Here is an 18992-nt window from a genome sequence, read left to right as displayed (position 1 = left end):
TGGAATTTCATCTCTCTCTCTCTCTCTATCGTGGCGGATATATATACAGTGGCGGATCCAAGGGGGATGTTATAGAGCCCCCCTTGACGCTCAGGTATACACTGGATAAAATGAACTTCAATCCTGCTTTACACTGGATAAAACGACAAAATATGGTTTAGCACCTCCCTTGATCATATCCTTGATCCGCCGCTATATATATATATATATATATATATATATATATATATATATATATATATATGTGTGTGTGTGTGTGTGTGTGTGTGTGTGTGTGTGTGTGTAATCAATTCAAGCCATAATATTATCTATGGTACAAAAACGTAAATGAAAGAATTGTAATGCAACAAACGATAATTTTACTTTTAATACGACATGCTCAATTTCACTTCAACGAAATCAAAAATGAGTTTAGAATAACGAAGAAAAGTAAAAGTCTACAAAGAAAAATCTTATATTCACTTCTTTTTTACTCACGCTTCTACAGATATTCAGCTTGCTGTCGGTAATATATTATTTGTGCTTCTAAACGGAAGCTCCGTAAATTAAATGATATTAAAGGTTGGAGTTGGTCACCGTTAGAGGGCAAGAGATAACTACAATCAAACCAGGAATATGGAGATAAATGCTACGTCCTTCGCAATTTCGTCAACACTTACATTGATTCAAATAAGCAAAAGGAAAATAAACATACATGAGCTGATGCAAGTTAATAGTACTTGATTACAGAATAAGTTGTTCGGATCAAAAAAGTCACTAGATTTGTAAGAAAGTCGCCAAATTGTCATTCAAAAATCACCAAAAAAGTCGCTAATCGAAAAAAAAAAACAATTTTTTTGTCGCTATCCTGGAAGTCGAATCCCCTAGATTTAGCAACTTTTCCCCCGAATTGGCAACATTGTTAACAAGCTGCAGAGTGTAAACATAAGGTATCGTTCGTATTGGGAGAAGTGAATTTTGGTTCGTGCGAGTTTTTCGTGTAGTGGTCAGCGCTCGAGAATTTTTATTTAAGTTTATAACCCCTTCTCCATCGTTCTTATTGAATAAAGTGAATATGTTTTATAACTAGAGACCGAATGTTAGGCAAAATGCCTATTCTTTAATATTAAAGATATGATCAAAAATAACGTTTGAAAGTTTATATAAGGGATTATAGTTTCGATTTAAGCCAATTTTATTTTGTCTATTTTGCCTATTTCGACCTTTACTGCCTAAATAATTGCTTTAGTGCCTAATGTTGCCTATTCTATGCATTTTCTTCAAAATAAGCCTTCATTGGGAAAATATATAATTTATATAACATAAATAATACATACATATATACGTATATTAGGTGTTTGTAAATACAAGCACGTGGTACGTTACAATATATACACAGGGTGAACTTCAAAGATGTGCACATACTTCCGAGGTGATTAATGATATCAAAAGAAGACAAAAAGTTCTCTTGTAGTTTGTCGAATTCCGCGTCGTGTACGATTGACAGGGGTGCCAACTTGGAATCGAAAATCGAATCCTGACAATTGGAACGGAACAGTTAGATGTGCACATACGTTGGAAGGTGATTCGTGACATGAAAAGAAGACAAAAAGTCCTCTTGAATTCACGAATCACCTCCCAAAGTATGTACACACTTTTATGTCTCGCTATAATTGTGAGGATTCGATTTTCGATTCCAAGTTGGCCCCCCTGTCACTCGTATACGACGCGGAATTCCACAACATGCAAGAGGACTTTTTGTTCTTTTGATATCACGAATCACCTCCCGAAGTATGTGTACATCTTCCAGGTTCATCCAGTATATATGGAATGCATAGCAAGCTTCGTTTTTATATATGCAATAAAAGAAAATATTAACAAAGAAGTATGTTTCTATATTATTTAAGCATTATTTATGACTCGAATCTATTTTTAATGGTATTGAGTATTTAACTTCATTATTTTGAGCTACATTTTAGTGCCTATTTTCCTGCCTATTTTTTAAATTTTTAGTGCATATTTGCCTGCCTATTTTCTGTTTTTAGTGCCTAAACATCCGGTCTCTATTTATAACGATTAGCTTAAGTATTTATCCATAATATTAAATTTAGCAATTGGCTTATACTGTTGTTCAAACTGATATATCTGATGATTAAATATACAGAGTTTCAAGATAGCGAGAACCTAGTGTATCTTCCCAGTCAAGACGTCTTTGTTCAATTGCGCATTTATTTTGTGCAAACAGAATTATTATCATATCATACAGCTCAGGAATGTTCATTTGTTCTGTCATGTATGACCAGAGCATTAGAAAGTAATAGGTGACGAAGATAAGTTGGTTTCTCGATTAGAGTAAAATAAATTGAATTTTCAGCACTATGGCAACATTTCCATATTTTTCATTGAGCTCCCTTACAAGTTATACAAACTAACTTACAATCAGTTAGTTTTCCAAGGAACGATCTTTCACACTTTAATTTTTCTTGCTCTTGGTATGATTCATTTACGGTTTTATTTACCTTAATTTTAGGTGTTATATACCAGGATTAATTTCCTCTCCTACTCGTTACCTACACACACACACACACACACACACACACACACACACACATATATATATATATATATATATATATATATATATATATATATATATATATATATATATATATATATATATATATATATATATAGGGTGTTTCAAAACAACACCGACAACGTTTGGGAGATGATTCCTGACACCAAGATAAGACAAAAAGTATAGGCCAACCTGGGTGCACAAATGCTTCCTTTCGGAGTTATAGGCTACCGAAAAAAAAAATGAACTTTAAATGTCCATAGCTCCAACACTATAGGACCTACAGTAGTCAGGTAAAGACTTCACTTAGTTGAGTTGATTTTGATTTTAACGTCCCGTGCAGCAGCGAGGCTATATGAGATGTGGACCTACTGATTAACGTGGAATCCGAACTACATGAGCTCCCGCCGGGAATCGAACTCGGGACTCCCTCTCCAAAGGCGAAGACTTCACTTAGGAACTAATACGTGCGCTATCCAAAAATACATGTTTCAGAATCCTAAGGTACTGACGCAACAATTTTTATAGAATGAGTTTGGCTACAAGCATATAATTTGAAGTACTCAACAACTACTTCTACAAAGATACATGTAACACAAAATTGCTCGTAGCCTATTTCATTGTGCTCCATATAGGATCCAGTTTCCATTTTTTTTACATGATAAACTAAAAAGGGGAAAGTATTTCGTTCCTAATGCACAGAAAATATAAATAAACAGATAACAGGAAGTGTATCTCGTTCGTATTAGTGACTACAATAATTATTGATTAAAAAAACAACGCTGGAACACAACGAATACTTTTAAAATGTTCATATTTTCACTTCATCTAGAACTTTTGGTTTCTCTATTTATAGACCTTATTATTGTAGACCTGTTTATAGACATACTATAGCAGTAGATAAAAACTAACAATTATTTTTTATTTTATTTCCCAGACTTATCAATAGAATATAATGAGACGTCGTTTTCGTGGGTAAGCCGATTGCATTTACATAACATTACTACAGAAAACTCAGGAATTTATTCGTGTGGAAGTAAAAAGATTGGATCAACAGTTCGAACATCCCACGTAGTAATAACTGTCAGAGGTAATATATATCTGAGTATTTTGTTCACTATTTAATGGGTCAATTTAGTTGTAGTGGAACATCTTCAAATTTGCATTTTAACTAGCTCAGAATTTTGTCCATTTTTGTCCAACCAAGAAAAAAATATACTTTTCCATTCCCTGATTTTCGATCTGTATGAACTCCATAACAGTACAAAATTCTGAGCAGGTCAAAATGCAAGTTTCATGATGTTGCACTACAAATAAATGGGTCCCCGAAATTTTGGAGTGGCCTTCCATCGTTTATTTAAATGTTAACATTTTTTTTCTTATGGTACAAAAAGATACAAAAATTGGACAAACTTCTGAGCTAGTTAAAATTCGAAGATGTCGCATTGCAGGTGATCGAAGTGGCCACATTTTGCAATGACCCTCCTTTGTTAATTTGAATGGTACAAAATTTTTTCATGGTTGGACAAAAATAAACAAAAATGGACAAAATTCTGAGCTAGCTAAAATTCGAATTTGAAGATGTCGCACTACAACTAAATGAACCCGTATTTAATTGATCTTAACTGTTGTTAATTTTTACATGATATTTAATTAACATGCTTTTATGTATGGAAATTGCTATTTAAAAGATTTGACTCTTCTTATGACAAATTTATGGATTTCAGTGTTACTGATCCACTAGTTTGGTTCAGAAATCTAAGGACTATGTTATTGGTATAGCAAAGTAAAGATTAGTAAGACTAGAAATATTAGAAAGATTCGTAATTGATTAGAGAATTTTCAGTAGAAACGAAATTCGGGATAAGGCTTTCTGTTTTTCTATACTTTAACGTAAAATTACCTATTTCTCTTTTGAAGATACTCAGTGATTGTTGAGGTACACGCTCTATACATAGTTAGAGTTTAATTTCTTCTTGAAACAGTCTACAACAGGCGCGCACCCAGAAATTTTTGTTGGGAGAAGTCCAAAGTTTCTTTGAAGGTGTTCATTACGTCTGTGTAAACATTGAACCTGTGTTATTCTGTACCCGAAAAGACGATAAATAATTGTTAATTACTGCCATCTATATTTTCAAAAAAAAATAGAACTAAATAATTTTTAGAACAATAGAAAGAGTACACATAAGGTGTAAAATCATACTTTTAGGCTACATCAATTATTTCTCTGTTCAACAAGTATAATTGTGTTAAGAACCTGTACAAATGTTAGTCGAGTTACGAAGTGTTTTTTTTTTGGTGGGGGAGGGTGAGGTCCGGACTCGGCAGCCCTCTGCGTGGATGTGCTTCTGATCTACAACAGCATTTAGAAATTCCTACTTGATTTTCAGCCTTATAGAAGAGAAAATGCATATTTTGATAAAGAGTATATAACATTACTTCCATTGTGTACTTCATATGAGGGATGTAGATGCAAAAGTGGCAATTTCCAATTTTTTGAGAAATTGAGTTAGAGGTGGGACTGTATTGTTTTAAGTGTCCCAGACCGAGCGGTGAAGTCTGTTTGGATCGCAACCTACATCCTTCCAGTAAAAACTAAAGGCGAATATCACAATTTTTGAAAAACTTGCAATCTCCACTACCCGGTGCGGTTCAAAAGTGACAATCTCCACTTCAGCCAATCAGAGGCCCGCTGGCGTCAGACGTTGCCATGGCGACCGTGTCGCTTGCCTGGAATCGTTCCAAACTTCCTCACTAGTTTGTAATGAGTCAACAAGTCTGTACTAGTTCACTAGTCCACGTTCATTTTCAAAACTTGCAATCTCCAATTTTGAAACAGTAATTACAAAAAATGAGGGACTTTCTCTGGGGAAAATTTATGTTCAACCCTCTAATATTGCTACGATCTACTATGCCAAAAAATCTGTACGTTAAAATCTTATGGGGTTTACGAGATATCAATTAATCGCTCGTCCTGAAAAATTCGGCCGAGTGGAGATTGCCACTTTTGCATCTACACCCCTCATATAATACAGTACCATTGCACTAGTACAAGTAAAATTTAAGTACTACTTAAGCTTTTCACTGCTTCGCCATTCGCCGGCGGCAGCAATAATGACATTGAATTCTGCGGCTGTCATAGTGAAGCCGCAGCATAAAAATGTTATCATATTAAGACAGAGTTTTTACTTTTGAAATAAATATTTTTATTGTATTAATTTCCGTTTGACCTAAACTTCCTAACCGTGTAACTAAACTTCATTACCGAGATCTTACTTATTATTATATTTATACGAGAGAAATATTTACTATACATTATTTTCTATTTGTGGTTTAGCTTGAAGACGACCTTGATGATCAAATGATTTTGAAAAGTTTAGTAGTACTTGAATTTACTTGTATGTTTTAAAGGATAAGATCGTTCATAACTAGGTAAACACTAGATACGGTATATATATATATATATATATATATATATATATATATATATATATATATATATATATATATATATATATATCAAGTTTTCCGTTATAACAATAATTATTCTACTAATTATATTTTTGTAAGAGTTCATGTAGTAAATATTTGATAAATAATGGTAGATATTTGTGGGAAATAAAATTTCTAGTAAATAATCGGAGAAGATTGAAATAGCAAATCCTTTTAAAAACTAATTTCTCAAGAAACAAATCTAGGATATGATTTGAAAGTAGCACATACATATGACGCGAAAAATTTGGAAAAATTGTAATATTTTACTACATTATGCTTTTAAAATGAAAAATATTTTATATTTACTAGTTTACAGTTAAGATCATTGAGTACTTATGTTTCTTGTATTAAATAGGGAAATTTTGTGGCAACAAATATATTTGCACCACTCCTTTAAAGTTAGCACCGTGATAGAATGGAGTTATAGCCACAAAAATACTAAAATATAATTATAGTTAGATTAATTAATATAGACACATTTAAATTATCTTAAGCAATCTTATAAAGTTTCCATTTTATGACAGGGGAGTGTTAAAATAACAAGGCCAGAATCATTTTATTTAATACCGGTATATATATATCCCCTCTCCTCCGCCCCAGGTTACGACGCTGAATTTGGATTTAAACTGCATCGGAAATGTCACTGTTCATCTCAGCGATCCCGAAAACTATGGATTCGATACTAATATCGATCATTTGGCATTTGCATCATTTTTATATATATATCTCCCCTTCCCCCTATTTGGGGAGATAAATTTGGATTTAAACGGCAACGAAAGTGTCACTGTTCACCTCAGCGACCCCGAAAGCTATGGCTTCAACACTGATATCGGCTATTTTCAATCATTTTCATATATCTTCCCTCCCCCTCCCCTAAGCTGCGGGCCTGAATTTTTATTTAAACAGCATCGGAAGTGTTACTGTTTATCTCAGCAACCCCGAAAACTATGGCTTTGACACTAAATATCGGTCATTTTCGATCATTTTTATATATTCACCCCTTCTTCCTCCCCCAAGTTGCGGCGTTGAATTTGGATTTAAACTGCATCTGAAATGTCGCTGTTCATCTCAGCTTCCACGAAAATTATGGATTCGACACTAATATCGATCATTTCGCATCATTTTTATATATATTTTCCCTTTTCCAATTTGCGGAGGTAAATTTGGATTTAAACGGCATCGGAAGTGTTACTGTTCATCTCAGGACCACAAAAAAAAAGGGATTCGACACTAATATCGGTCATTTTCGTTCATTTTTATATATATCCCCTAATTTTCGATCATATTTATATTTCTCCCCGCCCGCAAGTTGTGGGGATGAATTTGGATTTAAACGGCATCAAAAATTTCACTGATCATCTCAGCGAGCCTGAAAACTCCAGACTTGACACTAATGTCGCCCATATTCAGTCATTTTTATATATCTTTTCCTACCCAAGTTGCAGGCCTGAATTTGGATTTAAACGGCATCGAAAATGTTACAGTTCATCAAGCAACCTCAAAAACTCAAATTGGGACTACAAGTAGTTCGGATTTTCAAATTGTTCGGATTTTCAAATTGTTCGGATTTTCAAAAATGACCAAGAAATTGCCATTTAGGCTTAAATATACTGTACGGTATGTTCTTTTATCGATACAGTGGTTACACAGTACGTACAATAATTACAACAGCGCAGCGTACTTAAGGCTACTTACATTTAATGTTTCTGAAGAACCTGCTCGTAAACTAAATTACACTCTTCTTATAACTCACACTTAAAACTTAACTTGTATAGGCCTAAGGGAAAATAAAAATAAAAATAAAAATATGTATGACAGTTACACATGAATGAGCTTTCGTAAAAGCACTGACTTCACATAACGCCGACGGACAACCCTATTGTTTGTTTATCGCTAGCGCTAGAGACAAAATCTAAAAAGCTTCTAGGGACCGCGTCCGGATTTTTGACGTTCGGATTATCGACATCCTACTGTATATAAATAATTTTTCGCACTAGAAAACAGATATTTGTTTAGATACAAAATTTTGTACATAAAGTTTATATTAAAGTCTGTATTCGATTAATAAATAATAGTAATTACATGTCTTAGTGCATGAGTATTAGTGAAATTTGCCTACTGCTCTTTCTTTTAAGACGAGCGTATTAAGAACTCAGATTCATTGAAGAGCTCTATATGTTGCAATAGAAAAGCTTCATGGTGGTTGAATTGTACGAGTATGTAACTGTCACGAATAAACGACTAAAAGACACATAGTGTAAATGAGTGCAGACAATTTTCAAGAAAAATTTCAACAATTTTATTTTGGAATGCTTCTTCTTTAAATATTCCCAATATTGAAATTTCTCAACTTACATTTTTCACGCGTTCAAATAAAAAATAACGTTTCCATTATTATGAAAACTAACCTAATACAAAGATTTTTGTTATTTTCTCAATTTTTCCCGAAAGAAACCGGTAAAAGACGGTTTTTTTACCAGCAGGTTCAAAATTTCCGGAAATTTTACAACACTAATATGGAATGCTTATGTAGCATCTTCTCGACCTCTTCATCAAGTATGTTGCTTTTCGCTGATAACTGTATACTCTTTAGAGTCGTTAACACTGTTGACGATGTTTCTTCACTGTATGCTGACATATGTATGTTATGTAATTGGTGTTCTACCTGGAATCCGTCTCTAAATCTCAATGAATGTACTAAAATCTCTATTTCCTTACAAAAGAATGTTCTTCGACATATATATAATGTTAACAATGTACCTATCAAACGCGTCTCATCTCAAAAAGCTCTAGATGTTGTCTTTCATGAAGAACTCTCCTTTGCGGATCATATCAGCTCGATCTCATCTAGAGCTATGAAACTACTTGATCTATTCTATAGATTTCCGGAAATACAAAGTCTCCCTGCCCTTACGATGTTTTATAAGGCATATATTTCTCCGATCACTGAATGTTGTTCACCTGTATGGAACATGGCAGTACTTTCTAATTTATCTCGCATTGACTCTGTATTAAACTATTTTCTTGCCATTGTTAGATTTAGGATTCCCGAGTAACGTAATTACTTCAAACAAGAACTTATGTCTTTAATGAACTTATGTTTCCCCAACAAATGAAGCTGAGTAGCGGATTTACTTTGCTTATATGGATCATCAATGACAAAATTGACTCAGAATTTTTACTGTCACAGATTAACTTTCGTGTTTGTCGGCAGCGAACTCGCTCTCTCAGTTTGATAACTTATGAGACACCCAAGTCATCGATTGTAAAGAGCTCCTTGTTTTCCAGACTAGCGCATGATTACAATACATTGTCAACAGGATGTAACATTTTTATCTGTGAGAGAAGCTTTAGAACTAAATTGATGAATACCTTGTATATTGAGAGATGAACTTTTTTCTGTATTTTATCTGGGTTTTTTGTTGTTTTCTTTTTTCCTTTTCTCTTTATGTTGTAGTTTCAACTAATTTGCCTAGTGCTGTATGAAACTTTGTGAATAAATAAATAAGTCCATTATCCTACATATTTTCCAAATAGATAATACCTGTTTAATAATAATAACAATATCAATTCAATATAATTCTCTCTTAACCGCCCTTCTTTCAAGAAATAAGACACTTTCGTTATCAGCCTCGCTTGTGCTCCACAATAATATGTGTTTATTTTTTGCTTAAGAGATGTGTTTATAAAATATAGTATCATCGTCATTCAATGTTCTAGAGTCAATCTTGTTTATTCAGTTTTGTAATACACACGCACCGTAAATAATTATTTGGTTTGTGTGATAGTCTACCGTGTTTTATTCAATATACAGTGTATCGTTGATCTGAATGTCACTGGAGTAGCTTGTGGTCGAAGTTTCTGATCTTGGTAAGTTGGGTTTATTTAGTTATATATATATATATATATATATATATATATATATATATATATATATATATATATATATATATATATATATATATATATATATATATTTACTATAGAGATGGTATGCAATTTAGGGTTTCAAAAACAGGGATTTTCGTTTTAACCAACTTTTTCATTATTCTATCATGTCCCAGTTCCATGTTGGTTGATTAACAGGAAGTCTACTGCATTTTGTTAAAATTAGCCATAATTACCTCGTATCTTCGTCAATTTTTCAGCCCCACAAAGACCTGTGTTTAACGTCTCACATCCTAGTCCAGAAGAACTAAATGTGTACGTTGGTGATGATGTGCAACTAGTGTGTAAATTTTATGGTGCACCAGAACCAACAATCAGTTGGTACAAGGTGAGAAAATTACTCACAATATTTTGCCTAAATTTGCCTATAATAAATGCTATATTTATGATTCCTAAATATTGAAAAAAAAAGCTTTGTTCAAGCAAAAAGTAGAGACAAGATATCTATTTGGATTGCTTGTTTCTTTTAATAATAATATTATATTGTGAGATTGCTTTTAATTCTTTAATATTTCTTACTGTTCACTGTTCGATTCCAGGGTGCCAATTTGTACACAAATTCAAGGAACGAGGAAAGAATTTTGTTCTTAGATAAAAGTCAAACACTGTTTATAAAAAGAGCGGTTTATGAGGACAAAGGCGATTATCAGTGTGTAGTTTGGAATAGATTAGGCTCTATTAAGATAATGTTTTCTCTACAAGTTAGACGAGGTAAGTTCTAACTAACTCAAAATCACATGTCGAGATCTCGGATTTGTAAAATGCCTAGGAGTATTACAATTAATGTTTCCTATGACTAGATTTTATTAGAAAGATGGTTACAGAATGGAAATTGTTACAATCTGTTGGCATGCACTTTATATTTCAAATGTGCATATTAAAAACAGTTTTATCTTGAGAATAATAAATAGATACATTATGTAGAAATAATCAGTTGTAGCCTTTGAGGTCAAGGGATTTGAGAATTTGGACGTAGTACCAATAACAAATAATTCTATGAAGAACTTTTTATACTGAATTGAAATATCTTCGGGGTATTAATTACACTTTCTGTCTGAAAAAAAAATCTAGTGATTTCAGGCAGAACAGAAAATTTTCGAGTCATCTCTTTTTGTCTATAACAATTTTTATACAAATTGAATTTTTACATACACAATTTTAGATGAATATTTGTGAAATACTGTATATTTAAGAATAATATATTTCAATATTAAATTGCTTGGTAATAACAAATACTTCTCTGTTCTTATATCTCGACTGAATCTTTATGTTCGTCAATTCAGAATTACTTAATAAAAATTAATTTAGGAATTTTATGGAATAAGATAAGAAAATAGGATGTCACGTCATTCTTATATAATATGAAAACCTCTTGTTTATTCATTATGCTAACCATGCTATGCACTCAATGAAACGTACAAAATAGAATTTTTCAGATAAAATAATCAGATCATTACATAAAAGATTGTTCTTAAATGTTTTGAAATCATTGATAGATTTGATATTCTTAGCAAACTGTAAATTTTTAAACCAGTACCCTTTCATAAATAAAACTAGCAGAAGAGAGAACTGGATTTATTGTAACTAAGTTGATTCTTGTTTCTACTAAAGTTGTGGTGTTTGTCAGAATTTTTTATTTCTTCACTCGTAGTGCGTTTATTACAATTAACACATTCAAAAATAAGTAAAACTCGGAACATATTTACGATTGCAATAACTTTCTCCCAGTGACTTCTTGGTAATGATTCTAAGGCTTGTTTTCAAAGCAATGGACACTCATCAACCTATTTTTATTATCATGTTATCTTTTTGTAATGTTTATGTTCATGAAATTAATGTTCGTACTTTTTTCTGAATGTATTTTCATTTTGTTTCCCTTTCTTTATTATTTCCATATATTTTTGTCGACACTCTTTTACATTTATGACAGTCAGTATCGGGAAAGTGATTGCAAAACGTAATCTAGAAATCTATTTTCATCTCATTTCGCCCTTTAAAGATTAAACAAAAATTAGCGTAAGAGAATGCAAATACTATAGAAAGAATCATTGAAGAAACTGGATTCATGTAGTTTAACATTGTCAGTATGATCAATCTAACATCGTTACATATTGTAATTGCAGCAGAACCTGAAGTTTCATTGGTTGATTATCTCGATTATTACATGCACGGAGCATCTTACGAAATTGCATGTAGAGTGAGTGGAAAGCCTATACTAAATATAACATGGGAATTTACCAACTGCACCACTTTTACTGACTGCAGTAATACCAAAATTTTAAAGGTAAGCTCATGTACAAAATCACTAATAACAGAGTGCAAAAACGGAACAGAGTTCAAATTCTCGTACTGCGAATAATTACAATGAGAGGAAGAACTTCAGTACATAGAACCAGTCCAAAATTTTACTTTGATCAACTTGTAGCAAAATGGTTTAAATCTTGGACGACTACTCAAGTAGTAATTAATGTACAATTTGTACTGTTTTATATTATTTATCTTTTACAGCTTATTATTCAATTACTTGTATTACTATACCCTGTAATCTGACTAGTGCAATATGGCATACGAGTATAACAAAACGAGTGCATGAAATATATAACTTGCCATGTCTTGCGGTGATAATTCCAAAAATACAAAAACACACCAGTAGATTCTATCCCCCACTGATGAAACCTAGTCAGGACTTTTATCGCTTTTTCGAATCTTACGTTATTATTTTTAATCCTTTCGGACTGACAAAAGAGTCATTCTTTAGATTTTCCAACTTACGCTCTACCACCAAATTGTATTTTATTCTGAAATAATTTCTTTACTTATAATATGAAAAGAAGTTAGCATTGCAACAGCATTACAGGAAGTTAGCATTACATTAAAGTGTCTTATATATCTTTTGATCATTGAATCATGATACTGTTGTTTCATAACACTATCTTTGAGAAACGCAGAACTGATAAATTTCATTCACTTTTCAATTTGTCTACCACTTTCCAGACCATGTTGTGCTTAACTTTATATCCTGGGTTCTTGTCACCGTTTTCAAACTCATCTCACCTATATCAACACTGGATCAAAGAACGATTCTTTTACTAGAGATAGAAAGAGAAGTTTTCAAATATTCTAATTATCTCAGTAATATCGTGGAGATTTCCATTTTAAGACAAACTCTGACTCGTTGTCTCTGATTCTTACTAATTATAATAAGTGAAAATTCTAGGCCATGAAGATAGAAGCATAGTCAGAAAATCGAAGGAGGCACGTTGTATTGAAATGGAGGGAATGAACTGGAACTCAGGACTTAACATAGACCAACAGTGGAATAAATTGTTACAAAAGCTTAAAGTATAAATTGTGAATAATATATATATATATATATATATATATATATATATATATATTGATTCTTGTACATGTTATATATGTTTATTAATTATATATATATATATATATATATATATATATATATATATATATATATATATATATATATATATATATATATATATGTGTGTGTGTGTGTGTGTGTGTGTCTGTGTAATTATTTTCTTATTGTTTAAGTTAATTAATTGTTAGTTTAAATTAGTTAACATCGTCATTTTGTGTAATTAGCAACAAATTCCTCAACTACCCATACTAGTGATAATAATTCCAAATTACGAATAAAAGCTTTAAGTAACCTTTCCTAAACTCTCTTAACCTTCTAAGTAGTTGTGATGTGTTGACACGTCATGCGGTAGCCGAGGTAGAATGGGTTTCACATGAGTAAACGTCGTGACGTATCTCAGTTCTCGCTTAACGTTTGTATTGTCTGTTTTCAGCTTTTGCTGACGTGATTTTTGTACATTTTTAAAATTGAAATGGGAGAGATTTAGATTTAAATACCCACTCGAGGATCACTAGCAGACGAAAAAAGTAACCACTTAAGTGATTAAAGATTAAAAATGATCTTATTCTACGTCTTTCTTCTTGGAGCAAGCAAGATCCAATTTCCCAAAGCTAGAATTTGGATTAGACGATTAATTTAGCTTTAGCTTTTGGTAATCTCAAAATAACTTAATACTCACAAGCAAGTTTCACCGTTTGAAATTTGCTTTACAGTCTATAAGGAAAGTTAAAAAGTTCCCAAGATTATTAAACAGGACTACAACTTCTTAGTAAATGATTACATTCAGGCAATAATAATAATAATAATAATAATAATAATAATAATAATAATAATAATAATAATAATAATAATAATAATCATCATCATCATCATCCCGAAACTTCAAATTTTTTCGTCTAATTTTTTGGGAACAGTACTTTTGTTGTAGCTTTAATACATAACTTGTCGATAATAGGACGTCTGAGGCTATGAAACCTAAGTTACAATCTTGATATAATTTCATTTTAAGATTGGAAGTGGTAAATAAGTTTTCTTCCAAAACCACGCAACATCTCTTAAACACTTTCTTGATGGGTCATACATTAGATCTCTAATATCACCAAAAATTAGGGTCTTATAAGTAAATGAAATATCTTGCAGAATTTTTACATTTCCAAGATTTATGTTAGCAAAGCCCCCTCCGAAACAAAATCGTAAATAATCCACTCTTAGTTATGTTTAGAGGGTCTTAACATGTCTGAGGGCAATAACATAAATAAAGAGAAATGGAATGTTTTTAGAAACTAACAGTGGCGTATTTACGATTTTGTTTCGGAGGGGGCTTTGCTAACATTATTCCTGGAAATGTGAAAATTCTGCAAGATATTTCATTTACTTTAAAATAATAAATAAAATTTCGGGGAGGGCTTGAGCCAGAAGCCCTCCTTAAATACGCCACTGGTAACTACTATGATGTTGTTAGAATATTCTAATTAATATTTTGTTAAAAATTAATCCATTATATTATTTATCGTTTTCTTCAACTGAGAACACTAGGAGAAGGTAAGGCGTTAGCTGTCGAAGACTTTATCGAGATTTGCGACTAAGCACTTAATTATTATTACAAAGCTTATTTCAAAGTATGGTGTAACATTCACATATAACATCACCGTATTTCATTAATTCCATTCTCAAAAACAAAATGAAAATAACTTTCATTCAATAATCCCAAGTATTGCCGCGGACCATGTTTTATTTTATCCTTGCTATCCCCGTTTCTTATTCCACTTCGTCTTAAATATGAATACATCCAAATGAATAATATGCAATTTCATGGTTCGGACCTAAATAGTTTGGAAGCTTGGTAAACGAAAAAATAAAAACTCCTATTCCCTTTCTTTCATTAGAATTCGCATTTTGAAATATCCCATCTTATCTGCAACCAAAGAGAACATTGTTACAAAATTTTAGTTGTTTGTCTAAACGTTTCGGAGATATGGCAAACGGCGAAAAATTACCCAGCCTTCCTTATTCACTTTGAGGAGTTACATTTCGCAAAGCTCTGTTTTATCAACAGATTAGGATACAAGAACATTTATATAAAATTTTATAGTTCTATCCTAACACTTTTGGAAATCTGTTAAGTGAGTCAGTGAGTCAGTGAATCTCAGTTTTTTTTAAATTTATGTATATAAATTTATTTGTTTATTTTGAAGAAATGATATATTTAGGGATGGTATCGAGACGAGACGAGACGAGACTTTGTACAGTCTCGGTCTCGTCTCGGTTGATAAATAGCTGTCTCGGTCTCGGTCTCGTCTCGAGTCAAAAATCGCCGTCTCGGTCTCGGTCTCGGTCTCGAGGACCAAATCTCGGTCTCGTCTCGAAAGTCTCGAAAGTCTCGAAATAAATAGTGTGAAATTAAAATTGTGAAAGTATTATTATCGTACAGTTTGTCGTTTCCGCTTCTTATTTTTTGCCTTCATTCCTGACTATTATGGTACGTTGTACCTCTTCATAGCTAATTTGCTAGCGCTAATGTTTTCCATGCGTGTGTTCCAGGTTCAATCATCTGTGGGCAGTGGCGGCGGTTGGACGTTAAAAGTGGGGTGAGGGGCAAGACATGATCTGAATATTTGATATCAATGTTAGTTTTCCTGGTTGCTTGTAACACTTTGTTTGGCGAAAGGTTGTATAACTAATAGGATACTATCTTTTTCAGTTAAAATACTGTATATCGTATTTCATATTTTATTAAGTAAATTGACAAGAGAAACGCAAGTAGACACTAGCCCTTTGTACTCTTAAACAACGAAGGTGTAAGAAGGGATTTGATTCCTTGCTCATGAATATCTGTGTGGAAAATTGTGTGATCAGATTAGAGGCATATTTAATAAATTTGCAAAACAAATAAACAGAAAGGATAATATTAATCAAATAATCATAGTAATGAATAATGGGGCTTGTTTTGCAAAAGTTATATTGAAACTGGAAATTAATGAACAACTTGTTTTTAATTCCACGCATGCTATTATATAGTTATTACTCTTAGAATGACAGTGAATACTACAAGCATATGCTACGACATTTAAAGAAATACTTTTGCAGCTTCCCGAAACAAGTTCGCTGCCATTAAGTACAGTTTTCACTTTATTGGAATATATCAAAACTCAGCAATACTTAGTGACTCCACATTTCAGTTATACAAAATAATTCTAAAATCTAGAATTATGCTAAATTTAATAAATTGAATTGTATATATTTGGTCTAGGAATTAATTCGTGCGGTTGGTACGCACACATTGAAGCTGTAGTACAAACACAAAATACATAAATACCTTAAGAAAAATATTGTCCATCGCTAGCCACCACTTTCGCCCATCTGTCAGGCAATGTACGGATTCCGTGGCGAAAGAAGTCCTCATCCTTGGAAGCGATCCAGTCAGAGACCCATGTTTCGATATCTTCTGAAGAAGTAAACCGCTGTCCAATCAAATCGTTGTTCATGCAATCGAACAAGTAGTAGTCCGAAGGAGCAACGTCTGGTGAATACGGCGGGTGGGGTAAAACTTCCCATCCGACATTTTCTAAATAGGTTTTGACCGGTTTTGCGACATGTGGGCGAGCGTTATCATGTTGAACAATAAGTTTATCATGTCTGTTCTCCCATTCTGGTCGTGTTCTGGCCAGAGCTTGCTTCAAACGCATTAATTGTCGTCGATAACGTTATCCATTCATAGTTTCACCCGGTTGCAGCAGCTCATAGTACACCACATCTTTCATATCCCACCATATGCACAGCATAACCTTTGCACAGTGAATATCTCGTTTTAGTTGTGATGGACCTGGTTCACCTGGTTTCACCCAGGCCTTTTTTCGTTTAGGGTTCTCGTAATGGATCCACTTCAGTAGCATTGTGACACATTGTCAGGAGGTGCCAGTATGTCTGGAGAAGTTTTTTAATCCTTGGGACAGGTATATACGGGCTTACAATACTTTTTATATGGTTAGAGGGACTTTTTACCTGTTTGTGACCCGATAATGACATAATTTACCTATAATTCACCTGATTTTTATTAAATAAACACAATTCATTTTTTATTACTGTACAAAAACCCCTATTCGTTTTTTATTAGTCCACAGAAAGCCCTGTTTATTTTTTCCAGTCCATAAAAAACTCCTATTTGTTTTTTTATCAGTCCACAGGAACACCTATTTATTTTTTATCAGTGAACAGAAAGCCCTGTTTATTTTTTACCAGTCAACAGAAAGTCCTGTTTATTTTTTATTAAGCAATAGGAAGTTTTATTTATTTTTTAACAGTGCTCTGAAGCACTGATTGTTTTTTATTTAATTTATCACGTATGTGTGACCTTTGCGCTGGCGCCATTATTGTCGCGCCACCCGCTTTGTATATTTGCCGCCCGCCCGACAGTCGCGAACGCGGACGGTATTTTTTTTTTTGGCGCACTTTGTATGTTTACCCAATATTCTAACTTAAGTAAGAAGATAAAGTTTACTTACCTTTGATAACATCTGCGCTGCTGTTTATTTTTGGTTGCTTCATTGATGTTGATTATTTTTTTATGACGTAGAACTTGTTGCGCGAACAAATAAACATTGCGATACCGCATTTTGTAATTTCAGGTTTTAGGATATATTTATAACCTTGGTTGACATTTTTGATTCAGATTATTATTGAATTTAATAAAATAATAATTCATTGAGTGAATATATGAATTTGATATTGTAATTTTATGAAAAGTATTAATATTGTGCCTTTATCTATACTTTATTTTATACATATGAAGCATATGTATTCTTCCTTTATCTTATACAGAATACACATACTTTAGTATAATGTACGTAAATAAACTTATATAATAGTATATGAAGCATATGTATTCTTCCTTTATCTTATACAGAATACACATACTTTTTGTATGAAGTACCTTTTTAATTGTATAGGATGCAGAAATTAAAGGCAGGAATATAATTTAAAAATTTATTGTAAAAATAATAATAAAAATATATATAATAAAAAATATGTATATAAAAAGTGTTGTATATAATAAAAATGTAAATATAATAAAATGAAAATGTAAAATATATAATAAAAATTAAAAATTGAATATAATAAAATAATAAGATGTAGATATATAATAAAAATTAAAATATAGATATATAATAAAAATAAAAAAAATGGAGATATATATAATAAAAATTAAAATTGTAAAATATATAACAAGTGTTTGAATATAATGATATATATATTGTTCTATTGATTGCTTGTACTTGATTAATAAAAATAATTTAATATTTGAAATATGGTATTTACAATATAGAAAAAACTATTTACAATATAGAAAAACTATTTACAATATATAAAAACTTTACATTTTATGAGAAAAAACTATTTACAATATGAAAAATGTATTTACAATATAAACTATTTGCAATATGAAAAATCTATTAAAATATATGAAAAAATGTATTTACAATATAAACTATTTGCAATATGAAAAAATCTATTAAAAATATATGAAAAGTGTATTTACAAATTTTATATATGAAAAAAAAATTATTTACTATATGAAAAGATCTATTTACAAAAAAAAATTTATAATAT

General features: G+C 31.9%; 1 protein-coding gene across 1 annotated transcript in view; it reads left to right on the top strand.

Annotated features, from left to right (window-relative positions):
* LOC145666471 (vascular endothelial growth factor receptor 1-like) overlaps positions 1–18992 on the top strand; it is a 223894-nt gene that overhangs the window by 88624 nt on the left and 116278 nt on the right. Inside the window, exons 7-10 of the mRNA XM_081733712.1 lie at positions 3495–3647; positions 10201–10328; positions 10540–10711; positions 12124–12284. Coding sequence (XP_081589838.1) covers positions 3495–3647; positions 10201–10328; positions 10540–10711; positions 12124–12284 — 614 coding nt within the window. The remainder of the gene's footprint in view (positions 1–3494; positions 3648–10200; positions 10329–10539; positions 10712–12123; positions 12285–18992) is intronic.

Source organism: Thermobia domestica, chromosome 12 (genome assembly GCF_964235325.1).
Source record: "Thermobia domestica chromosome 12, izTheDome1.hap1.1, whole genome shotgun sequence".
Classification (NCBI taxonomy): Eukaryota; Metazoa; Arthropoda; class Insecta; order Zygentoma; family Lepismatidae; genus Thermobia; species Thermobia domestica.
This window is presented reverse-complemented; position numbering and strand designations above follow the sequence as displayed.